The 27,351-nt window shown below is 31.7% G+C and overlaps 1 protein-coding gene across 3 annotated transcripts in view; it reads right to left on the bottom strand.

Annotated features, from left to right (window-relative positions):
• Window positions 1-3,122: 3,122 nt before the first annotated feature.
• The window catches only part of LOC113510775 (protein CEPU-1-like), a 210,703-nt gene continuing 186,474 nt past the window's right edge, over window positions 3,123-27,351 (bottom strand). For all 3 annotated transcript variants that reach the window (XM_052902493.1, XM_052902494.1, XM_052902491.1), the window contains exons 4-10: window positions 19,910-20,117; window positions 17,561-17,734; window positions 14,714-14,842; window positions 7,159-7,297; window positions 6,646-6,794; window positions 5,918-5,968; window positions 3,123-4,817 (exon numbers count right to left, since the gene is read on the bottom strand). In XM_052902493.1, the coding sequence (XP_052758453.1) occupies window positions 4,705-4,817; window positions 5,918-5,968; window positions 6,646-6,794; window positions 7,159-7,297; window positions 14,714-14,842; window positions 17,561-17,734; window positions 19,910-20,117 (963 nt within the window). In that variant the 3' untranslated portion in view covers window positions 3,123-4,704. The remainder of the gene's footprint in view (window positions 4,818-5,917; window positions 5,969-6,645; window positions 6,795-7,158; window positions 7,298-14,713; window positions 14,843-17,560; window positions 17,735-19,909; window positions 20,118-27,351) is intronic.

Genomic DNA, 27,351 nt, shown 5'->3' with positions numbered 1-27,351 from the left:
ATGATGATTTTGCTAACATTTTTTTTCTAACCATAAGTGCTGCTGACCAAAAATGGCCTTTACAGCTTCACCGGACGCGTGTACAGAGGCAAGTGTAGACGGCACTCCAAGCCCGCGAGAGGGGACCGACAAAGCGCCAGCTCTTTCTTATGGACTGCGGTGTGTGTCTAAAAACGCCAGAGTGGCTCGCACCTCGGCTTTTTTTATTGGATGAAAGATTGGATTAATGAAACAACTAGAAATAAAGCTAAGGCTAAATAAATTCGAATCAATCACCAGAGGGAGACTTTGTACAAAAGTCGATTGCTTGGGTACCTCTGTCCCATTCGTGTTTCAACCGTTGTGTTTGTATGGCTGTGTTTCGGTTTGAAGGGTGGGATATGGCGTGAATTTACAGGGTACAGAGGAATAACATCTGAGTCCTCAGGAATGGCAAAGCATGGGGGGTATCGTGGGCGAAACAGTATACTCTGTTGTCTATGGTACTGCTCATGTCTATAGGCGACGGTTACCACTTTTCATCAGGTGGGCCGTCAGCTTGTATGCCATTCTAAATTATATAAAAAAAATAGCTAAGAACATTTTCTTCCAGACTATCAAGGATGAAAAAATTAAAATCTAAACATCGATTTGGAGCTAGGATCACAAACGGACATATATTTTACGTAAACATATTCTAACTCTCAATTGAAGTAAGGGGTTGAAAGTACGCTAATGACTTCGATTTTACCCACTATAGTCCTTCAGTGGGTCACTGAGTACACACTTGGCCCGGAAAACTGAGAATGGCAATTATTAATCCTTTAGGATCGAACTGTTAGACATTTCTTTTTGTTATATTTTGAATTACATGCTAAGAAAGAGTTCAGATTAACACCTGCTACTGAATTTCTTCATAGTTGCTATGTGGTCCTGACATAGAATGGACCACCTCTTTCTTTTCCGTGGATGTCGTAAGAGGCGACTAAGAGAACTCAATGATAGAGAAATGGGCAGTAGTATTTAGTTTAAAGATATCAATTTGAATAAAAAAAAAACAAAATAATTTAAAAAATATTCAAATCAACTTTTATACTTATCCGAGTAGTAAGCATTATTTACTACTCTCATTTTCATATATAATAGAGTTAGTATGTCTTAAATACTATACAATTAATTCGAGTAATTGAACTTTTCTTCAGATATCAAAAAATTTTATAACTTTGTGTATGTGTTTATATGCATGCATGTATGTATATACACATGTATATGTATGTGTGTATGTATATATACATGTATATGTATGTGTGTATGTATATATGTATATGTGTATATAAATAATAGCATATAAGTGTATATAATGAGTAGGAATATATGTATGTACATTATTACTCCTCTCCATCCGAAGGTTACCTGGAAGAGATCGCTTTTAGTGATAAGGTCGCCCATTGTTTTTTCATTGTGATTATTTCTTGTAATTGTTTATATTGATAATAAATTTACTATTATAATATTTTGGAGGTAACAATAAAGAGTATCTATTTATCTATCTAACTTCATCACTTCTCTTCCCTAATCCTGACTGGGAGAGGATGCTTTTGGCATTGATATTACCTTGTACATAGGTATTTTAGTAAACAATAAATAAATACAATCTACTAAACAACGCACAATACATTAGCAGACTGGAAATAAAAATAAATTCATAACCTCAAACGGTTAGGCTTACAAGGCAGTAAAGCGCAACTACACGACGCAGTAAAGAATTATCTTCAAAGATAAAGAACTTAGTGGCATGTTATGTCCGGTTTTACTGCTTTCTCTCAGTTTAAGGCTGTAGTTACAATCTACGGAAAGGATTAGGGGATGTTTTGTGATAGCCACATAATGTTTTACGGACACACCGGTATGAGCGTCGTAAAATACAATTACAATGTATTTTGTGTTTTAAATTAAACATTAAAAGTACATTGTTTAAACTTCATTGATTAGGTGGTCTGTTTATATTGATATACAATAAAATGCACGATTAGGTCTTAAATAGAGCGTATTAAATAAATTAAAAAAAAAAGGAATTAAATGTATTCAGTAAGAAATTATTTTAAAACAATTTGTTTTTATGCAACTTAGAATGACAAACAAACTGACGGTTCGCCTGATAGAAAGTGGTAACCGTCACCTATAGACATGAACAGTATCATGGACATAACAGACTATACCGTTTCAACCATGATACCTCCCCATGCGTTGCCATTCCTGAGGATTCAGGTGTTTTTCCTCTGTACCCTGTAAACTCGCCGTTATATCCCACTCATCAAACCGAAACATAGCCATGCAAACACAACTGCTTTACTCTCCCTCTGATAATAATTGCTTCTTTAAATTGTTCTCTTAAAGATTCTCGACTAATAGAATAAATCATGTGACAGTCTCTTTATGTGTTGCCATTCACAAGAGCTAAGATAAATTTCCTGTAATCTTCAAATCAAAATACAGCCTTGTAATCATAATTGGTTGGCAACAAAAACGCTAACAGGTGAATAAAACAAAGAAGTACATTAAATGAATCCTTCTAATTGTACATGAAAATGAAACCATGTAATTTTATATTTGCGCATTTCAGATGAAATTTCTCATCAAATTTCCAATAACCAATTATTTGAAATGAGTAGGTACAAGCTTGATTCTCAAGTATCATATTTCTAGATTCATTAATTTGGTATTTTTCGATCCTTGTCACCCTTTAGTCTCAAATATTTCTACACTGCGATCTTTGTACATAATGGCCTTTGACGTTTTGTTACCCCAAAAAAATGTTACTTGTCATTCGAAGTTTGAAAGAATTTTAAAAGATCCAAATGTGATTTTTAAAACTTATGTTCATTTTTAACAATGTCTATATATATACATATATATACAACGGGATATATGTATACTTACTTTGTCTGTCATTCTGGACAATTTTTGCGTAAGTCTTCTTCAGAGGGTGTACGGTGCTTTGTGTCACAGCGTCTCTTCTCGCAGTGCAATTTGTAGCTCGCAGAGCCCGTGCCGTTAGGGGCACAAATAAAACAACAATTTGATAAATTAATTTTTTAATTCATTATTTTTTCATACTGTTTCATATTTTATATTATATCGGATATGCAATTATTTATGTAGAGTGTGCTTATTATATAATTCACTGATATAATAATATTTAAAGTATAAAAACGGGAAAGCAATTTAATGATTTCTGTAAATTACAATTTGGAATTCATAATGCAAATACTTTACAATAATGAGATAATAAAAATAAAAGAACCGAATTAAAGTACACTAATTAATAATATATATTTATATTAATCACTTATTATAATATTTTTTATAATATAATCCAGCATTATTATTAAATACTACATAATAAATATTACTATTTACATTGTTGAGCAATCTCATGAAATACCTATTTAATAGTAATAGTAATAATTTCAATACAGTCTTACTTGATTATTGGAATAATAAAATTATTAAAACATAAACAAAATATAAATAAAAAGCGAGTTTCGTAAATAGGACTAATTATTTCATATACCAATATGAAAAATTAAACAAGTATTCTAATGTGTATAACATCTATAAACAAAAGTGCCAGATTATGTTACAAAAAAATCGACTGAAATGTAGGTTCATCAAAGTTTCTGATCATATCAGATAATATAATATTTATACATAGAGTGAGAAGCAAAGCACATATTGTCATCATAGAAATGCTTTGCCTATTAAGATGGTGTTCCGAAAAAAAAACGACTTCAATTGTGCCAAAACCAGTAATTTTTATTTAAAAACTAAACTCTTGCAACGATTCTGATAAAATTTCTATTCTTTAGATAAATAAAAAAATTCCAAATCGATTTACATAACTGATATTATGAGATAATAAACATAAAAAATATATATAACCGAATTCAGGTTCTCTTCTTTTTTTTTTAAATTAATTTAAAAGATGTTTAATTTAAAAGAAGTAAAATTTTTATCTTTTTTTTTTGTTAACTTTTTAACTTATATCGGCAATGACAATCTATTTACCACTTTTTATCAGATGAACCGTGTTTATCATTATAACTTGCATAAGAAACCCTCTCTTACTTTTATAAATTGGAGTAGTAAAGCAACAAGGAATTAAAGAGACCTATGATAACAAAGTAACATATATTTACAAAAGCAGTTTAAACTCTCTATTGCGTTTATGATTATTCTAAAATTGACTATTTACGTACATTTTTCTTTTTTTTTTTTAAAGTTAGGGAGTATTATTATTCTTTTAAATTTGAGTTCACATTTCATTAATTTGAAATTCAAGGGTGAAATTATTAGATATTTACTTATGATGATTATAGTATTTTATAATTCTGAGGGATACGGGAAGGTATTGGTATTTTATACAGAGTAAATTACTTTGAATCCATAACCCAAATTATAAAAACTAGTTATATTTAGATTAAAAAAATAACAGCTAGAACTAATGTTATAAGTATTCCAAATTATATAGTAAATTTAAACTTGGAACTGCAGAAATAAAATGTAAAAAGAAATAATTAATAATAAATTACAACGAATATATAAGAATGAAACCGGAATACATTATCATTAATTACATTGGATGGAGACAATAAAATTATATATTAAAATTGTACATTTTAATTTAAAATCATATGAATATTTACACGCGTTTTCACTGATATGTTAATTTAACACAAAAATAACATTTATAATAAATAACACAGTGATAGTCCTCGCATTGTTTTTATTTGAATCACTATGAGCTGTTTTTTGTTTAACAGCACCTTCCGTTAGACCTGTAATCAAATAGTTATTTGTTTAGGTATTTTCAAATGTATATAAAAATTAACTATCGTGAATCGTACTGTATTGTAATTATTTATGTTGATTTTACTTACATTTTAAATTCGGGAATACCTGACTAGTTACGAACTCAGTAGGAACCCTTATTATTGCGTTTAGTGACTCTTGACTCAACCGTACACCGCGCTTCTATATAAGAGCAATTGAGTACGAATCTAGTCGAGTATTCCCGAATTTGAAACGTAAGCAAAGCCGACACAAATGGTTACAATATTATATTCATAATCAAAATGATTTCTTTTTTCATTATAATATATTTCTTTTCCCTATAAATGCTTCATTCCTCTTTTACCAACTTTCTTTATTTACTCCCAACGTTCCCCTCCTTTTTCATCAATCCATATCGTAGGAGATGGATATCACCAAACAATGCATTCCTAAAGAGGGTTGACGTCAAGCAGACGGCCGATCGTAAAACCGAAAACTAAAACTTTGGGTATTATGAATAAAATCATATTACGTCGATCCCAAATAATTTGGACAAGGCCAGAAAGATTATATCATTATTAGCAAACTTGCCATTATATTTAAAATTAATTAGTATGTCATTAAAGCAAATCCCTACTAATTCTCTAACATGGTAATCTTTCAAAATTGCTTTTAACAAGATGGTATAAAATAAAAAAGATTTTCAAAAGTTTATAAATTTTAAAAAGATTTTTAAAAGATCTATAGGCGACGGTTACCACTTCCCATCAGGTGGGCCGTCAGCTAGTTTGCCATTCTAAGTTATATAAAAAAAATACATTTTGATTATACATTTTCTACTACTAAAACAACTAATACATTTGATTTTTTTGTAAACTAAGTAACAATACGAATAATTCGATAAAGTTTCTCTTAAACAATGTTCTTATTTTAAACGTGCTTAAAAATACAAATTGCTTAGTATAAACAAAGTATTCTATTTTAGATTCTACGTTAAAAACACAAGGATTGATTCACTTCGCCATAACAAAGCAAATTACAGATTGTAGTAGAGAAATGTTTGCCACATGCCTAGAGAGATATTGGTAAAATATTAATTACTTACCGCCCACATTTACTTCTGCAGCGGATTGTAAGCTGGGATACAGCTTTATTTCTGGAAAATATAAAGTAACAATGTATCTCTACTATCTATACGAATATTATAAAGAGAAAAGATTTGTTTGTAATGAATTGTTTGGAATGAAGTCAAATACTACTTTATTGATTTTAAAAATTCTTTCACGTATAGAAAGCTACTTTATCAGCCAGTAATATAAGGTATATATTACAAGGTTAAATTGCTAGCATAATATAAAATCGAAATATTCATCATTATTTTAAAACAGTAAGCACTGAGAAACATAAGTACAATACAAGAGAAAAAAATTAAATATGTTATACTAATTTTATAGCTCATCTAGACACGCCTTGTTAATATAGAAGGCTCAAAACTATGTTTTTGATGAATTTTAATTTCAAATTGGCTAAAACAGGTTTAAGAGAGGTTTGACGTTTTTATGAATAAGTGTGTTAAAGTGTCTGAAAATGATTTTCTATATAATATGTAAGTAATAATGTAGAAGATATTCTCACAATCTAAGGATTAAAAATATATATGTAACATTTTTTGTACGCAATTTCGATAAGTGCAGTATACTAAATAGACTAATATATATTTCAATATTATCAATTGCGTATAAACAGTCTGTTTAAAATTCTGTAAAAACATAGTCTTTGTTATATAGAGATCGATATTTACAGTTCAAAATGTTAATACATAAAATCACGTACCATAAAGTCTTAGTGTTCCCTCGCCTTTCCCAAGCGAGTTTGTACTCACACAGTTGTATGTGCCTATATCACTCTTAACGAACTGACAAATGGTCAGCTTCATCACCACTTTGTATGATGACCTCTCCTCGTATATGATATATTTTGGCCTGGAAAAAGTAAATAGTATTAATATCGTTTTAAATTTAAATCAATTTAGCATATTATAAACAACTATTGCCGTGTGGTCCCGATATAGAATTGGCTAAGCCTTCCTTTCCCGTGGGTGTCGTAAGAGGTGACTAAGGAAACTTACTGTTCGAGGGCTGACAGCCGTGTTCCTCCACTGTATATTACAAAAACCTAACGCAAAAACTACTAAACGGATTTGAATGAATTTAGGCACAAAGACACATTATATCCTATTTTAGTGCATAATATTATTTATATATATTGATTCATGCCTAGTCGTCCATGCAAAAACTGTTTTTGGCAGTTAGGTAAAAAGTACTATAAAATATGCTTTTAATTTACCCATCAAGAAGCATCTCTCCCCTATTCTTGAGCCAGTAGTTGATGGTATTGGGGTATGCCTCCACAGTACACTCCAGCACCACATCGGTACCCAAAGGAGCGCCCAGGAGCTGATTAGGTACTATCACTGTTGGGGGAACTGTGAACAAAAGAAGCCATTATTTCTTCCTATACCTTTATTTGAAAGAAAGTACATATATAAGGTAAAATCAAAGTTAATATAGATAAAGACAGAAACATGCTCTTTCTGTCTTTATCCTGATTACGTGAACGAAGTCGTGGATAAAAGTGTATTTCCTATCAGCCTCTAACTGTCCACTGCTGAACATAAACCTCCTCCCTTCGGACATTTTGTTAGTAGTTATTACGCTTGGCAAGCGGATTGGCAATTGCAGTTAGGCTTTGGAGATGTTTTAAGAGGGACGCTGCTGCCTATCTCTCGCCCTCCACCAATCGCCTCTTACGACTTTCACGAGAAAGGAAGTAGTGGCCTATTCTATAAGAGCCCATACAGCTATCAGTATAACACGGATAAAAGTGTATATCTTCAAGAAGGCAAAAGTTCAACACTTTCTCTGGTGAGCCGTCAACTTGTTTGCCATTTTAAGTTGCATAGAATAAATAAAAAAAAAATTTGTCCCTCAAAAATTGCAATTTCGATCGCTAAAAAAGGAATTCTGTTTTTATCCCTAGAGAGGAACATACATCTTATTAATATAATAATTCTAACGAAACGATTTCTATACATGACAGGTATTTAAGAAAAAGTAGTATAAAAGGTTCTTAATAATACAAACTAAATTTTAGCAATTTAACTTTTTTGTCTGTCTGTTTGTTCCGATACACGCAAAAATTATTGTACCAAATTAGATATATTTTTCACAAATGTATTGCTGAAGGTTTTAAAATCTAGTATATATTTCATATTGACAAGTCTTTTAGAAGTGGTATATTTTTGGTATTGGTTTTTCTATTACTAAACTTTATGGGTACGAGTGGCAAGCAAAAGTTACTTATGATGAAGTAAGTTTTTATTTGTTTAATATCTCTTAGCGCCATAAAGAATCAAGCAATAGGAAATTTGGTACATAAAAATTTTATACAGTAAGTAATATGAAGATCACTATAAGTTCTTAACTGATGAGTCGGGTCATTGAGTTCCCCTGAAATATGGTTGAGCGCAATGACGGCTAGTTCATCCGTCATACTAGTGAACGGGTGCTGTTTATGAGGACTGGCCTGCTTACATTTACTTATTTACTTTCCATTGAATAACACACATACAAGTAAATAGAACTCAATGATAATTACAATCACAGTACCCATACAAATGTAAAATATAGATAGATAGATAGGTAGATACTCTTTATTGTTTCCTCCAAAAGATTACAATAGTAAACTTATTATAAATATAAATAATTACAAGAAATAATCACAATGAGAAAACAATGGGCGACCTTATCGCTAAGAGCGATCTCTTCCAGGCAACCTTTGGATGGAGAGGAGTAATTATAAACAATTTGGTGGGAGGCACGATGAAAATATACTTGTACATAATAATTTGAAAAGAGTAAATGTTGAGTTTCTTACGAATTCTTCTCAGTAGATAACAACATTCCAAACCCAGTTGTACAATCATAAAAAATAACAATTTAAAAGAGCTTGTAAACAAGTCTATTTGAACAAAAATATTTCTACTGTATTCTATTTCATTTTTGCCACTTGACTAAGCAGTTCTAAAAATATATAGCTTATTGAGCAAGCACATAACTCCCTAGTCTATTTGTCATGACTCGCGAGACGACAGACAGTCGCAAATCTGGTTTTCTCTTGCCAAAACAAACCTCAAACTACAATTTACAATTTAAACTAGGTACATACTATACAACCTACATGCTACACAGCTGAAGGGTTACGATTTAATTGTTGACGAAGCTTATATAAGCCCTTTACTTACAAGCCTGCTTTCTCTGCTAATTGATCCGAATTGTATTGGTTTGATTAGTTTATTGTTATTTAAATTTATATAATTTATTTTTCTATCTGTTCTCCTTCAACCAAAGGTTGTCTGTAAGAGATTGCTCTAATAATAAGACCGCCTTTTGTACCTTTATGAATATATTTTAATCTGTACTTTATACTACTGTATTTAACTTCAATTGTTTAATTGTCATTGTATTTTTTTTATGTTTCTAGTGCAATAAAGAGTTAAATAAACAAATAATTAAATAGATTTTTATATAAAACCGATTTCGATATTTCTTTTTAAAATTAATAGGGTTCACTCCGATCAATATTAATTTTGTCGGAATTTAAGTCACTGTTAGACATGCTTTTAGATCTTTTCGTGAATTCATAAAAATAATATTTAATTCTTGTTTATACTATTTATGAACCCAATGCTTCGCTCGCGTGAATCAGTATATAAAGTATCCTATATCCCAAGTTCTAAGATTCTTGAGTAGCGACCCTGTACGAACAAACGCAGTTTAGGACGACCTTCCACTAGATGGAGTGACGACCTCAGATGTATTGCGGGGAGTCAGTGGATGCAGATGCCTCAGGACCGTTCCTTATGGCACTGTATAGGGGAAGCTATATTCAGTAGTGGACAGATATGAGATGATAATGATGATGATGATGTGCCATGTTAGTATATATCTTAAATCCAAGTTATAACGTATAGGTATACCAAATTTCATTCAAATCCGTTCAGTGATTGCTACGTGAAAGCGAAACAAACATCCATCCCTCCACCCATCGCATTAAAATATTATTAATTAATATTTAATTTTGAATACTTTAATAATGCCAATAGCAATAAATTAATTTAATAAAGCAAAAAATAAAAAAAACGTTGTAAAATGCAAAATAACTTAATTACTTTTTTTTTATTGTACAGACCTTAAAACAACATAAATATTACAAATAAAAATAACATATCGGCTATATCTTCAAGAACAATTTATACCTAAAAAAATTTATTATTCTTTAATAAAATAATTATAATTTATAGTTATTAATACAATTAATTTAATTATTATATATTTACGAGCATATAATTAAAAAAAAATAAAAGTTGAAATTAAAATATATTATTATTTTGTAATGATGAGCCAAAAGAACGTTGCTAATAGCCCAATAATTATAAAGCTCAATCTCCGACATTCCGAAGCAGTAACGAGATTGCTTTCCGATCACGAAAACGAGAAGATTCCACGAACGGCACCGATCCGACAAATCATGATTATTGGATCGATCAAAAAACCAGTCTAAATGCATTAAAATGGAACACTCAACTTAAATGATCCGGGGTTCTCCGAATAAAATTGGCCAATCCGATGAGTGGGGATTTGGTGGCAGTTAGTGTACGGAAGGCAATGTTCTGATAAACTTGGGATTGATCCCGGTGGCGGGTTTCGGGGTTCGGGAACCAGGACGGCCGAAGAGCCGTGAAATGCGCTCTCCGTCGTTTCGCGTTAACAGGAATTCGAATTTCAATTTCTTGTTTTTGCAATTTTCATTTTTATTGTAATTGAGAATTGTACGGTTCTTTCGTTCTAAATTCAAATTATACGAATTATTTACGTAAACTTATATTAAGTCGCCAGTATCAGTATTGTTCATTCTTTTTTGTAAATTGAGTCTGTCGTCATATATCTTTCTTCATGATGTGTATGTTATTTAAGGTACTAAGTATCAAAGAACTATGATTTTCTCTTAATTAGTATTGTTAGACAATTTCTTCTTTCTAGTTAACAAGATAAACTGAAAGAAATTTCTTTAATAAGCCTACCCTTATACGTCGTACAAATATAATTTATGTATATATAACTCGCTATCTCTTCAAACTTTATCCCCCCCCCCTCCCAATTAGAATTTTTTTCTTGTAATAAAAATGTAATCCTGGTAGGTATACTGGGCCCATTTTTTTTCATAAATTTTTCAACCTTAGTATAAAATATAAATTTTCATCATTATGTAAACTATTATACAATATAATGATTGTACATTGACTTTTTAACCCCTCGGGTATCTGATTTTACATTAATTAATACAAGCATCTAATATAGGCCTAATAATAAGATCATTGTAATTAATTATACATAATATATTGAACTTTGATAAATAATGTAACTTATAGCTGATAAGATATATGGTTATTATGGTAATACACTGTACAAAGGCATTCTGCATGGATAATTAATTAATTTGTCGCCAATCAGTTTGCTCGGAAGCTGTGTTGCGCCCTCTGATTATGTATATCGCAAACACTTTATGATAAACTAAAATCCATATTTGTTATAAATCTTAATGTTTGACATATTTTGTATTACCTAATAGCAATTAGTAGGTGAATACTGGTGTTTATTTTCTCCTATTAATTGTCACCACCCTAAGCGAACACAGAGACATAGTCGACGAATAAGACCAACCAAAAAGAAGACATTCCACTCTTGACGGTTGGCCGCACTATTTATTTATTTATTACATCAATTGGATGAGCTTTACAGTATCCAAATACGATAACTAAGGAAAGCATCAGTACAATAACATACATAAAAAGAAATAAATAAAACAATAAATAAATAAAAAAAGGTAAAATAAAAAGTATAATATAAAAAAGATTTAACTAGAAATGACGTTTGAGCCTAAATCTCTGAACACAAACACTCTGTGGTCATCCGACGAAACTCCAGCTAGTTGAAGGCACTATGGCGGCTTACTAGTGTTTTTTATGATACATTTGAAGGATCCGATGTTATAGAATAAAGAAAACAGATCACGTTACCTCTGCATAACGATTTAGAAACTAAAACTACTATGAGTTAGTTTTATCTAAATAGCGGTGTTTATATATAGTTTATAGAAAAAAATATAGTTAACCCATCTAGTATATTTATTCTTTACGCATAATGCTAAACATCTTTGCTTATAATGAACCAGTTTGAATCCTTTTTGCACACATTTAGTTGCTGTTTTATACAGAATATTATGTTTAAAAATGTTTTCAAATTTTTTATTTTTAAGTATTTCTGTGTGGTATACATATCATACCGACACGAAGAACTTATGAACATTATAATAAAAGGTAAGATAGAAGGAAAAAGGGGGAGATGGAGACCGAGACATAGTTACATCAGGCAGATCAAGGAAGGAGTTGGCGTCGTGTCGTATCAAGAGCGGAAGAGACTCGCAGAAAATCGTAGTGAGTGGTAAGAACTCAACCAACGAGAGGGCTGTTCTTAAATAAGATAGATAGATACACATATCTATAACTGTTTTACTTCATCAAACATTACATTAAATCTTCATACAATCCACTTTACATTACATCCCATCAAACAAACATAATATAAAACTTTTGAAAGTTGGTTGAAAATAGTACCACAGTCAAAGCCGTAAACAAAGATTGTCATAAACCAAGCTAACCACTAAAATATTCCGCATATATGAGGTCTCTAAACCAGCTTACGGAACGCCTCAGTCAATGGCAAGGAAGAGTCAATTATACGGTAGGGCGGCTTACAAGAGGGAGATCAATTCGGGTTTATCGCGATTCGATGCTGGTATAAGTGTTAAGCGAATCGACAACTTATTTTGTCAATATAAATATATATACTAGCGGCCCGTCCCGGCTTCGCACAGGTGAACATTTTTACATTTTAAATAACAAATAAATAAACAATAACCACTATTGTGACATAACGATAGTAGTTGGACATTAATAAAGCGAAGTTTTTTGTAGTTATTGATATTTTCTTCAATGTTGTAGAACATACTTTTGTTCTATCACCAATAGTTTCAGCAGCGCACGCGACGAAAGATATTTTATATTATTTTTTTACACCTTGAGTTACGTTACTAAAGTTTTATTAAGGATTTTTTCTATCTTAATCTTTTTTAGCAATAAATACAGCCTATGTTACTCAGGGTGAATGTAGCTTTCTAACGGTGAATGAATTTATGAAATCGGCAAAGTAGTTTTTTAATTTATTCATTACAAACATACATACACACAAAAATACAAATATTTCCTCTTTATAATATTAGTGTAGATATATGTTTATTTTCAAAGACAAAATAATTATTCATTTTTATCAACAAATAATGTTTGATGCCTGAATCATAGACAAGAGAGTTCCCACAAGTCGAGAATCTCACTTTTCATTGATTCATGTTTTTAATACCAATATTAAGCGAATAAACAACTTATTTATATATATATATAATAGTATGAATAATTAAATATACGAAAGTATCTAATCCATTATTTGGAATCGTAACTTTTTTATTTCTATGCGTAGAAATTAGTTTGGTGATTTTTTTTTTGTAAACTCTTGTTTGTATTAAATTTTCAATTCGCGGCCATCTTATAAATTAAACCTGTACATTAGTTATATTATATCGATGTTAACTAGATGATAGTTTAATTCTATAGATGGCAAAGGTAAGATTAATTTTATTTACGTATTAGCTATGCTTAAGTATATTCATCCGCATAGTAAGTTATTATGGTAGACAGACGAAGACAGTATTATGTGTAGGGTACTATATGTACTGATACATAAGGAAATGATTCTCCATTAGCTTGAGTGTATGTTACCGATTTTGATAATTCTTTTTGCTATCGATAACATTTATTCCCGTGTTGGTCTTGAATTTATTTTTCTGGTTAATTTACCTTGTATACAATGATAGATAAAAAAAGTATTTTTGGCCTTTTTCGGGATACTTGGAATGACAATAAATGATTTTACTGTGTCCCTACATAATTAAATATTAGTTTTTTTTTATGGAACTCAGAATGACAAACAAACTGACGGCCCATTTGATGAAAAATGGTAACTTCCACCTATAGGCATAAACAACACTATGGACAAAAACACAAAATGCACTGCAACGTTCATAGTAACCTTCGTACGTCATTGTTTTTGAGAACTAAAGTGTTATGCACTGGCATACTGATACACTATAATTTCACCAATCATTCGATAAGGCAAAAACTTCATTTCATTCCATCTTGTTTACTTCATACTTTTCATTTAAATTCATCTTAATTCATCTCTTTCATCCCTTTTATGCCATTTCGTTCCATTTCTGCCGTTTCATCCTATTTAATTTAATTTCAAACCGAAACACAACAATGCAAGTACCAATGCAAAAACAGAAGTATCTGAACGGATAATTTCAGTGTAAAGACACCCTTTGATAATTAAATTACTAATTACTGATAATTATAGTTAATAGATGCGATCCTGTTACCCCCTTTGATAAACTAATCACTGATAATGGGAGAAAGGGATTGTTAGTAATGGAGACTAAGTGCTCTATTGCTAGCAATATACCCAACTAGGTCGCCCTCCCCGTGGTTCCCCTGGAAACCATCGTGCTAAATTCCAAGTATATAATTATCACGATGGGCTACTGACCTGCCTTTTTTTCATTCTTACCTATCATCCCTCACTGGTGCCCCGCCAGCGTATACCGTTAGCGCAGGCAGGTAACATTCAGTTATCATCCATTAAAAAAAATCACTGATAATGTTACTTACAGTTAACATTAAGTGTGATCCGCTTGCTGACTGCTGGCGGCACATCGTTGGACGCGATGCAGAGGAAGGCGCCCATCTGCCGTCGGTCCACGCGCCACAGCGGGAGCGAGCTGCCCACGTAACTCTCCACTGTACAAACAAACATCTCGTTGTAACAATCGAGGATAAATTACAAATTTGAATATGCTCCATAAAATACGGACTTGTTGAGTATTACTGTCTTTTTATGTTAAAGTTAATAGTCAACAAAGCCCCTGATTTGATATCCCCTTCCTATCCCGGGGGTGTCGTAAGAGCCGACTAAGGTACGGAAAGGGATGGGCAGCAGTATTCCTCTTAAAATATCTCTAAAACCCTGACTGCGGTTGCCAATCCGCCTGCCAAGCGTGGCAACTACTGGCAAAACCCCTTAAGGGAGAGGCTTATGTTCAGCAGTGGACAGTTAAAGGCTGATATAATGAATACCGCTGATTGCCTCATTAGAGAGTATAAAAACTAAAAAAAATATATCAATTTTTTTTTTGTATACAACTTTACTAACTATAATACTTTTTTCCGTGACAGAAATAGATAGATAGATAGATGGATAAACTTTTTGTTTGAGCCATATAACACACGTAAATTTACAAATGAGTTTATACAATCAAATTATTTGCACTTTTTAAAATAGTTCTTTGACTGAGATAAAAAGTGGTCTATGTCGTCATCTTGTATAGTTTTTTTTTATACCACTGAGGTGGCAAAGAAGCATACGGCCCACCTGATGGTAAGTGGTTACCGTAGCCTATGAACACCTGCAATACCACAGGTATTACGCGTGCGTTACCGACTGAGTGTTTGTGGGAGGAAACATCTCTGAAACCGCGCAGTACGCGACCATTGAGGCTGTAGGACATGAGGATGAACTTCCTGTCGATGGCGAGCCGTACGATGGTAGAAAGTGGCTGTGAGCATCATATTAATCAGTTAAGCCGTTAATGTGCTTAGAAACACAAATAAACTCACTGTCAGATTTATAATAATAGTAAGGATGTTGATTTTGTGTTAATAGACAAAATTTGTTTAATTTATCTGCCCAATTTAATATTAGTGAAAAACATGTAGATGGAGAATACTTAAGAAAATCAAATTGAAATTATTGCATTCATATAAAAGACTATCTTAGATATGTAGTATATAGATGTCAAATACAAGTAAGTTTAGTAATAAATAATATATCAATATTTGTACCAAATCTATTTTTACGTTCCTTTTCATTTTCCTAAAGAGATATCTTCTTGATAAAATGATAAATTTTGTTTCAAATAAACTCTGACAGTTCTCTTTTATTTTCAATATCTGGTTATGTTAAATGTCTCAAAGATTTGTATTTCTATTTTTGAATTCGTTGATGAATTTATATCCTTTGATCAGTGGCTCAATATTTCAAAACATTAAAATAATATTCTAAATTAAATGCTGAATTCTGATAAAATATATCAAATAACGTTTACAAATTCGAGCCAGAATCGTGTTTCTACCTTGAAACAGCTGTGTTTGCATGGCTGTGTTTCGGTTTGAAGGTTGGGATATGGCGGTGAATTTACAGGGTATAGAGGAATAACACCGGAGTCCTCAGGAATAGCAACGCATGGGAGGTATCATGGGCGAAACAGTATTCTCTGTTATGTCCATAGTACTGCTCATGTCTATAGGCGACGGTTACCACTTTCCATTAGGGAAACCGTCAGTTTGTTTGCCATTCTAAGTTGTATAATTAAAAAAGAAATAAAACACATGAATAATGAAGAGACGGTCTCCTCTTCGTTTGTGTGGTATTACAAACCCTTCAGTGTACAAACTAATTTTTTATAATTTCATCTTCCTATGATTTTTTAATTTTATCTAGTGTTCTTAATACAACAAACCAACAAGAATCACCAAGAATGAGCGTCTTATCAGCCGTATTAAATAACTGCACGCCATACACAAGTTGTGCGTGGTAATTAAAAAAAAAATACTAGATAATGTACACAATATTCTTTTTAAAAATGCAAGCATTTTGAATTCGTTGTCTATGCAAGGCATAAGGTTATGTTCAACAATAGACCTTAAATAAATACTACAATATTTATGAGGTCATCGCTCCTTATAATGAAGGGTTTCTGTTTGTTTATAAGACTCTTCCTATCTATAATCTAAATATTTCTATCGATCATCGATTCCTTGACTAAGTGGCTGACCCAATTGGCTCTTCAACTATTGATCTTTCAGACTACTTCGGTTATTATTCTAGTTCTATTAAGATTGATTTCTGTGACACTTGAATATATAATAACAATAGCCTCAGTTAATTTGTTTTCCATAATAAATCTTATTATAAACATAATAATACAAACTTTTACTTAAAAAACGTTCATAACAAATTATCGCAACATCGTAATTATGTATCAATATTCAAAAACAATCGAAATTTTCTATCTTTTTGATTGATTATTTAAAAAGCAAAAATTATGAACGCTCTAACTTGCTTTTAGTATTTTTAGTTCAAGTTTTGCAAACTACATTATGACCAATTCTTCATAAGCAATGTCATTGATATTTTTCATACCTTTATTTCTAATGACAATCTAATATGCAATACTCAGTAATGTAATAGTTACAAAATGGCCGCCGCCACAAAATGGCGGATGGTGTATATTTTATTAATCCTGTTAATTTGGGTATCAAATTAATAAAAGAACTTAAAGAGTGGGCAGCGATAAAATCATTGATGCCTTTTACTTGAACGACCGCTGCCAAACAAAATAATTCATGTAAAAAATATTGTTAAACAGATCTGTTTTGTGACATATTACAAATGCTTACCTTTATAAAAGTCCCTTGCTCCCACTTTCTTCAACAGCATTAATTCGTGGTCTTCTCTCTTCCACGTTATTTTTGGAGGTGGATGTCCTGTCGCCTTACATATCAGCGTTATGTTATCCATCTCGTGGGCTGACACGTCCGCTGATGTCTCTTCATTTATTATATCAGGAGGAACTGTTATAAAATAACGTTAGTTGCCTTTTATAAAATTACTTTATTTATTGCGTCGACTTTTTTTCTTTATTTATAAACAAAAATTATACTGTTTGTAACAGAATTCATAAGAACATTATATATGTTATGCTTTATATAAAAACCCTATAGATACCTTCTCTTTACGGGTTCTCAAGGTTGACTGCATGAAATCCCTTTAGGGGTTAAGTCATTTTCGTAATAACCTAATATTGTAAGTGAAAAGTATAAGTAAATAATATTTACATATATTTGAGTAGTATAAGTTTTGTAGTTTTATGTTTAATTTAAATATATGTTTCTAAAATATATTTCTTTTCATTATCGATAAAAATAGGTATTCTATTTGTATCAAGAGATGATAATTTCGAATTTTTATTTGATAAGCCATCAACTTATTTGGCAATAGTAGTAAAAATCTACTTTCTTTTTATTTGGGTGATCAAGAAGATATTTACCATGATTTAAAAATTGGTTTAAAAACAAATAAGTTTGAAATTTTATGTAGTTTTTTTCACTTAGTTATTGATTCCATAAAGTGTTTTAGAAACTTAGGTACATTTAAAATAATAAAAATTTTAAATTAATTACATTTATTTTAATTTGATTTTATTTAGCAATGTCATAATTTAACTGAATGTACTTAAAGGTGTCTCATAAAAAGCAGTTCAGAAATACCTCATTAAGAGTAAAATAGGAAATGTAACATACTTAGAGGACTACGTAACAAGAGGAGTGAGGATTTAATGAGACGCCATGTTGAATGCAACAGATTTTATAAGCAACAGCATCTACATTTTAGCAGCTGACACAGTATAGCGGTTTTACGAGTACTCGAGCGTATCACCCTTGTCGTTTGTTCGGATCAGTGCTATTTACATAAACGAAGGGAGTATAGGGGATGTGGCACAAGTGCTACTGGGTTTTATTGGCTTTTAACTTTGTGGCCTTTTGATGTTAGTACATCGTCGGCAACTTAAATAATATTGAATCTAACAACTTCTACATAATTTATGTGGACTTTACACTATCAACATTGAAATTTTACAACGTGCACGCTCCTACATTGAGGAATATATCATTTTTATTAAATCTCTCAGTTCGCCAAGTTACAGCGCCACCTCGAAGATATAGTAAAAATTCAATATTGAAATCCATACTTCAAAACTCGGGGAGTAAAAAAAGAATAACCTCCGAACTAATTTGAGGAGTAAGCGATAAAAGTTGCCTCCCCCCGATGGTTGGGAAGTAACGCTGTGATTTATTTTTCCCGACAAAAATACTTTCCCACTGTTTCCATTCGGGACGTTTCATTGATATTGAGTTTTGTTCTAAGTTCGACGTAAGTACTTTGAAATGTTTTGAAGCTTGAGATCGGTCCTATCCTTAATAAGCTTAAAGACTTCCCTCCGTTTTATTTTTACCTATTATGCGTTTAAAGAAATCGTTCGTTTGAAGTTTCTTTTGAGAACGTTCACGGTTGAATACACCTTCATAAAGTTTCTAATTCGGTTTGTTGCTTTCTAATTTACTTAAATTCTCTTTAGGCTCACTTAAGAAATATATCTGTTTACCAATTGTAAAGCACCGTTTTCATGATAATTATTTATTTATGATTTCATACTATTAGATGTTTTTATTACTATGACCGACGAATCCAACTCGACTGGGCAGCGTTCGAAAAACTACGCCATATCTTTTCATCCAAAATACCTCAAACTTTGAAGACGAAGGTTTTTAAGCAGTGCGTATTGCTAGTATAGTGCGTATTGACTTATGGAACCGAAACATGGTCCTACATGATTGCCTGTATGCAAAACTTCAAATTATTCGGCGGACTATGGAGAGGGTTATGCTTGAAGTTTCTTTGCATGATAGAATCTGAAACGAGGATATCCGCAAAAGAACCAAAGTAACTGACATAGTCCGAAGAATAAGTAAGCTGAAAAGGTAATAGGCTGGCCACATAGCTCGAAGATCCAACAATCGATGAGGAAGAAAGGTTCACGCTAGATGGAGTGACGACCTCAAATGCATTGCAGGATTTATGGGGAAGCCTATGTCCACCAGTAAACGAATAATGGCTGAAATGATGATGATCGCGCTATGATATTAATAATATAGAGATTACGGTTTTCTTTTTTTTGGATTTCTTACCATATACATCTATACAACCAATCTGCCACTTCATGCTTGGTTGAGTATTAATTTGACACATATAGCAACCCCGGTCTTCAGCCTTCAGGGGTCGAATTCGTAGCTGCCACGTACTGGGGGTATCCAAGCTGACTGAGTACCGAGGACCGAGGACAACTCTCTCGTGCAATGATAGTACTGTTTGATCTTCAGCTCGAAGCCACCCCACCTGTTAAATAATGTTTGAAATTTAAATATAATTTGGTAAATTTGATATAAAAATTTAAATTATTTGAATAAATTAAAAATATTAATAGTAAAAAAATACCCTCGCGTAAAAATACTGTAATCCCAAATGGAGTAGTCGAGGTTATTACTAATATGACGTATTATGCGACGTACCGATATTTTGCGGGATATACTATTTTTTTATAATTAAAACAGCAATTTTCTTTGCAGAACAAAATCCTGCGTATCGTATTACTTATCTCGCGTCATATAGTTTCATGCAATACCAATTTCTAAATTCAAATATTGTATATTAGATACTAATAAACAATCGTAAGCACACAAAAAAAATATTTGGTCATTTTTAAAAATAAATTTATTAAGATTGTTCACTAAATAAACAATATAAAAAAGAAAAACTTTCAACAGAGTATTTTCTTTTTATTTTTTAATATGAAAAATGTTGAAAGGCCAAAGGATATACCGTACAATCAATTGTTAAAGAAATGATTCTATGAACGTAGGAGGTATTTATTTAACAGGTGAAATATGGCTTATGTAAGCCTCAAAATTTTTGTTATGGGGATCACAAGTTGTTATTAACTCTTTCATTGGGTCTAAAATATATATAAATTATTTACCAAATATGTGAAGTATAAAAAATATTGATTTTTTTATTTAGAGAACGCACAAAAGTCAAAGCAGGCAGTGTATAATAAAATAATTTATTTATTATAGAACTTATTCTAAGAATGAAATTCCAAATGAGAAAGACATTGTCCTTAATCGAATGTAAAAATTGTTTAAGTTGTTTTTACTAAGATAAAAATACCAAAATTGTTTAATAAAATATCCCAAAACTATTTTTAAAACTTATATTCCTTTTTTAATAATATATAAATGGATAACGGGAAAATAATGAATATACTACTTATCATTTGCGACAATTGTTTCGATTTCCTCTACAAATCTTCTTCAGAAAAGGCTGAGTACAATGTTTACATCGCGAGACGCAACGTTGAAAGCACCATACTATAATTATCGGATACGACATAGTTCATTAAATTCCTTTTATCCAATTATATGTTACCCTATAGCTATCACTACGCAATGGTAATTGCATCTGTGTTATGTATAAGCATGTTATAACTATATAATAAATAAATAAAATAAATATTTTATACGTAGTAAATGTATAAAGGTCAAAGAAGTCAGCGCACATATAATTAATTAATTATTATACAGACTTATTCTAATTACGAAATACAGAAAGAGAAATATAACACTCATAATTGAATGCAGAAGTTGTTATGACTTATCCCAATAGGTAGTTGCAGGAATATTAACATCTCGACCTACTAACAGCAACTTTATATTTAGCCTAGGTCACCATTTAATAAATAAATAAAATAAATAATTAATTTTCATTTAGGAAACGTATAAAGGTCAATGAAGTCAGCATGCATATAATCAATTAATTACCATAGAACTTATTCTAAGTACAAAATACAGAAAGAGAAATATAACACACATAATTGAAAGCAGAAATTGTAACTTGTCCCAATATGTACTTGCACTTGGAATATTTACATCTCGTCCATGAACAGCAAATTTGTATTAATTTAGTTTACCGTTTAGTAAATAAATAAAATAAATAACAAATTTTTACGTAGTAAGTGTATAAAGGTCAAAGAAGTCAGCATACATATAATTAATTAATTATCATAGAACTTATTCTAAGTACAAATACAGAAAGAGAAATATAACACTCATAATTGAATGCAGAAGTTGTTTTGACTTGCCCCAATAGGTAGTTGCAGGAATATTTACATCTCGACCCACGAACAGCGACTTTGTATTTAATTTAGTTCTCCGCAGTCGAGGTTATATCATAAGCTCTCTGAATTTTAAACAGTCAGTCTTAAGTACTTAAGTATTAAACTATACGGTATGATAATAAATGTATTTATTTATCAATTTACTTATCAATTTCTCGTATCTGTAAGATGGAATGATCAATCTTCTGTGTAGTGACGGAGGAAAATTTGTTATTGGCATACGAAGACGGGTACTAAGTATAATATATTTTTTTTATACAATTTAGAATGGCAAACAAGCTGACGGTAGGTCCTGATGGAAAGTGGTAACCGTTGTCTATAGACATGAGCAGTACCATGGATATAACAGAGTATACTGTTTCGCCCATGATACCCCCTATGCCCCCATTCCTGAGGACTCAGGTTTTATTCCTCTGTACCCTGTAAATTCACGCCATATCCCACCCTTTAAACCGAAACATAGCCATGCAAATACAACTACTTTACGGTTGAAACACGAATGGGACAGGGCATAGCAGAATAAGAGAAGATAGCATTTAAAATAATTTTTCTATCCATTTAAAAAGACGCATATTATATATTACCATTCAAAGTTGCATAAAAAAATCTCTAATATGTCTTTGTCCATAACTAAAAGCTCCGTTCGTATCCTAAAAGCCCCTTTTATATATACGAATATACGATAATATAAAATAGAAAATAAATAATATAGGCCCCCAGCTACTCTCCAAAAGGTTAAAGGATTATTAATAATGAGGTGCAACATATTATTGCTAGCAATATATCCTATCAGATCGAACTCTACATGTTTTCCCTTGGAAACCATCGTGGTTAATTCTTGTTGTCGTTACTATGGGTCAAATGATCTAATTTTATCTTCACCTGTCTTCTCTCACTGAGTCTTCCAGTATATACTGATAACACAGGTAGGGTTACCATTCTATTTTCACCCATAAAAAAATCAGTCCATTCTGGGATGAGCACTGTTCGAATTTTAGCTTTATTAAAACATGTAATAAATTTATTACATGTTTTAAATCGAAATAAATAAAATCCAGGCAACATGGTATAGAAACATGTCGCCGGTAGGTAAAAATAGGCTAATATTCTCATTTTATGGATATAAAAAAACGGATGTTGAGATGTCACTGATCAGTAAACCACTGATATGAAATAGATTATATATAGTAATAAAAATTAATAGTTTATAATTACAGGCGTCATTTTTCGAATTATATTTCTTTCGTTAAAATATTAAACTTTGCTAGAAAATTCTAAAACAATTCCTTTAAATAGTTAATGATTTGAATTTTATTCTGTAATATAGATAAATAGGAGGGACCCATGCCCAGTAGGGAAATAAAACGTAAATGAGTTGTTGTGGTAATGATAAAACTTATCTATAATTTAGGAGGGTGCCGTGACCTATTTAGTGGGAACTACCCCGCGATAGACCTCGAATGTAGAAGGTAAACTTTGTTAATTTAAATTCTCTACCAACTCTTCATTGATAGTAAACACCGTTGAGCACCTAGGCCCTGGTTTCTCATAACTTGAAAGCAATTAATGCGCTAAATGTTTATTGCTGCTGTTATTAAATTATTAATAAAAATTAAATACCTAAATATTTTAATTAAAATTACTAAAAAATATAACAATATCTCTCTCTCTCTCTCTCTCTCTCTCTCTTTATTTCGTTATGAGCGCGTGTGTGCGTGTGTGCATGTGTACGTGTGTATATGTATGTGTGTGTGTATGTACATATTTGTGTGTGTGTGTGTGTGTGTGTGTGTGTGTGTGTGTGTGTGTGAGAGTGTGTGTGAGAGAGAAAGAGTGCATGAGTTCGTGCTTATGTGTACCTATAATAATTGTATTCGTACACAAGTAATATATGTACTTGTATTAAAGTATTACAGGAAAAAATATTTGTGTCCTGTAAACAATGTTGTTGCCTTTTAATTATTCTAGTCTATTATAACTTAATTATAATTTAATGCATTATTGCAGCTACAATATAAAATAAAATTAATTATGCTTGAAATTTTAATAGAAATTAAATAGTATCAAATATTATGTTAGGGCACAAAATTTAGCGTGAAATTTCTATTTTGTTTGTGAAAATTAATGGATCGCTAAAATTAATTTTTGCTCAGCGAGACCTTTATCTGTAACAAATATTGTTTGAAATAATAATTAATTTTGATTTTAATGGCAACATAAGGCTTTCTGTGAACGAGAAAATAATTCTTAATTACAATTAAAATAAAGAAATTCACTTATATTTATTTATTTTAATGTCAATGAAATAAAATTACACTACACTTAAATATAAGTACACTAGATACTTAGATATAAGTAAATAATACGTTTCGTGATATATTCGAAAAACAGTGCTACCACACTTTTTCATTATTGTTGCAAGCACAGATTAATTAGTTTATTTTTATTTATTTATATTAGCATACAATCATAATTAGCCCGAAATATAAACAAGCTGAAATCAATTGAAGATAATAAATCTCGAAGAATCGACAACCGATCGGAAAGAAAGTTTCTTGAGTGGTGACCTCGTACTGGCAACCGCAGTGGAGAACAACTCCTCACTAGATAGAGCGACGACCTTAAATGTACTGTGGAGAGCCAATGGATGCAGGTGGTTAAGAACCATTCGTTATGGCAATCTATAGAGTTATGACCACGTTCAGCAATATATATATATACTTTAGTTATGATATATAGTATAGTATATATCAATGATACACAAGACACAAGATAGCCGTGAACCGCACTCATGAATAAGGACTCCTAGCGGTTCGAAACTAGTACGGCATCCCCGAATTTAAAACGAGAGTAAAGTTGATATAAATAATTAGAATACAGTATGATTTACGATGATTATTATTTGACTTGAATTGTAATAAAGTTTATGGAACTCTTTGCTTGATTAGCATTTAATTGATACTCCTTTACAGATACAAGTACAACCAACCAACATTGTAAAAAAGTCGTTTGCTTGGGTACCTCTATCCTATTCGTGTTTTAACCGTAAAGCAGTTATGTTTGCATGGCTGTGTTTCGGTTTGAAGGGTGGGACATGGCGTGAATTTACTGGGTACAGAGGAATAATAACACATGAGTCCTCAGGAATGGCAACGCATGGGGGGTATCATGGGTGAAACAGTATACTCTGCATAATGAATTAGTTGCACCGACAAGAGGAAACTCTTAAATGTATAGCCAGTGTACATGTATATTTCTTTGATATCTAAAATTCGTACTGACAAACAGACACGCATTCGTTATTTTTTTATATAATTAATGAAAATTTTACAAGTCAATTTATACCCCAACTCTAACAGTACTTTACTGCAATCAGGCACATTTTATCGCGGGCGGCATTACACCGCGTGGTTATAGGACAAATTAATGGCTCCTGTCAAATTCCTCTCACAAAATATGGGGGAATAAAGGATTTTGAATGGGTGTAAGTGATGTTACTTGTTCCGTGGGGCAGATGGAGACATATCTATATAATGCGGTGTAGTTGAAAGGGTATATGAGATTCAGCGATATAGTACCCATGAGAGGGAACAGTATTTTTTTTTCGACATACAGAGAATGAGATATGAGTACAATTTTTTTAATATTATGAACGGGTTTTTTTTTAATAATCAATTTTGGAATTATGATTTGTGTTCCAAAAAGAACCCAAATCAATTATGGATGATTTTTTTCAGTCTCCATCTAATCTATATCTTTTCAATTTTCCAAAAAACTGAATTATGAGGTTCACACGGAAACCAAAAACATGACAGTCAATACAAACCATATAGATTTTATTTATTATTTTGACCAGCTAACTGTTTTTTAATTCTGAGATTGAATTATTACTTTTTTTTGATTTTCTATAAAAATAGTATAATGTGTAATAATAATAAAATCGTTGTAAAGCGGATGAATGATAACAAATATATAATTTTTATTTTTAACCTGTCTATAATTTAATTAAGATTAAATTTTTATCATATTTAAAAACAAAATTTAAATATCTTCTAGAAATTTTATAACATTTTTTTGATACAAAAATAAACAAGTTTGTCATGAATTAAAATTGATAAAACTGTTAATTTCAGATAGTTTCTATAGATAAACCTTATAAAATATAAATATGTACAATATAAAATAACAGTAGAAAAAGGCTTGTCATGTATTTCCAAGCAGCCTAAAATACAATAAAATGTTTAAACATTATGGCTAGCTGGCTTTACTTACCACATTAATCATAGGGCTCAGACAAAACCTTTAACATTAAAACACCGGCAAGAAAACCCAGAGGGAGACTTTATATAAAAATCGTTTGCTTAGGCACCCATATCCCATTCGTGTTTCAACCATAAAGCAGTTGTGTTTGCATGGCTGTGTTTCGGTTTGAAGGGTGGAATATAACGTGAATTTACTGGGTACAGAGGAATAACACCTGAGTCCTCAGGAATGGCAACGCATGGGGAGTATCATGGGCGAAACAGTATACTCTGTTATATCCATAGTACTGCTCATGTCTATAGGCTACGATTACCACTTTCCATCAGGTGGGCCGTCAGCTTGTTTGCCATTCTAAGTTGTATAAAAAAAAACATAGGGATTTACGGTCTGCTGTTGAACATTAGCCTCCTCCTATTAGGAGGTTGTGGCAATAATTGCCATGTTTGGCAAGCGAGTTGGTAACCACAGTTAAGCTTATGGTGACGCTTTAAGAGGGACCCTGCTGCTCCTCTTTCGACAATTAACTTAGTCATATAGACTATAAAAACATTAACAGTACAACTAAGTAAATAATATACTTATATTAACGTAACATCAGTGATAAACTATGTAAGTGAAAATTGGTGCAAGAGAAACTTTATACCGGGCGGTGGATAGAATTAAGCTGTCAACGATGTATTTAGTACCTGTTACTGCAAATTGAACTTTGGACTCGAGCGAATGAAATTTCGTACATAACAAGTCACCAATAAATTACGTTGTTACATCGAAAATGGTGTATGGTTAGAGAAGATAATAACCATTACGTATAGAAATCGTATATCACGATAATGTATATCTCTATCCGACTGTCCTCCCACTATCCCACAGTTGTATTCCGCAATACGTAATGTGCACACGCGTAAATATCGGGCAACATAACAAATGACGAATGTATCACAGCGTGAAACGGGCTGTTATCTCGTGACGTACATTGCGGGGCGGCCGTTCCCCTTTATTTCTTGTACATTTTATTGCTCCATTGTTGGTACAAGTGAATGATGGCCGCTTTGCCAGGGCTCCGCTTTTGTATACAACCTTCACGTCTCGAGGAGCGTTTTCAACAAATTCTGACAGGTATCATTAATTTAATAC

This window comes from Galleria mellonella, unplaced genomic scaffold, assembly GCF_026898425.1.
Source record: "Galleria mellonella isolate WM207_F2 unplaced genomic scaffold, CSIRO_AGI_GalMel_v1 utg905, whole genome shotgun sequence".
Classification (NCBI taxonomy): domain Eukaryota; kingdom Metazoa; phylum Arthropoda; class Insecta; order Lepidoptera; family Pyralidae; genus Galleria; species Galleria mellonella.
This window is presented reverse-complemented; position numbering and strand designations above follow the sequence as displayed.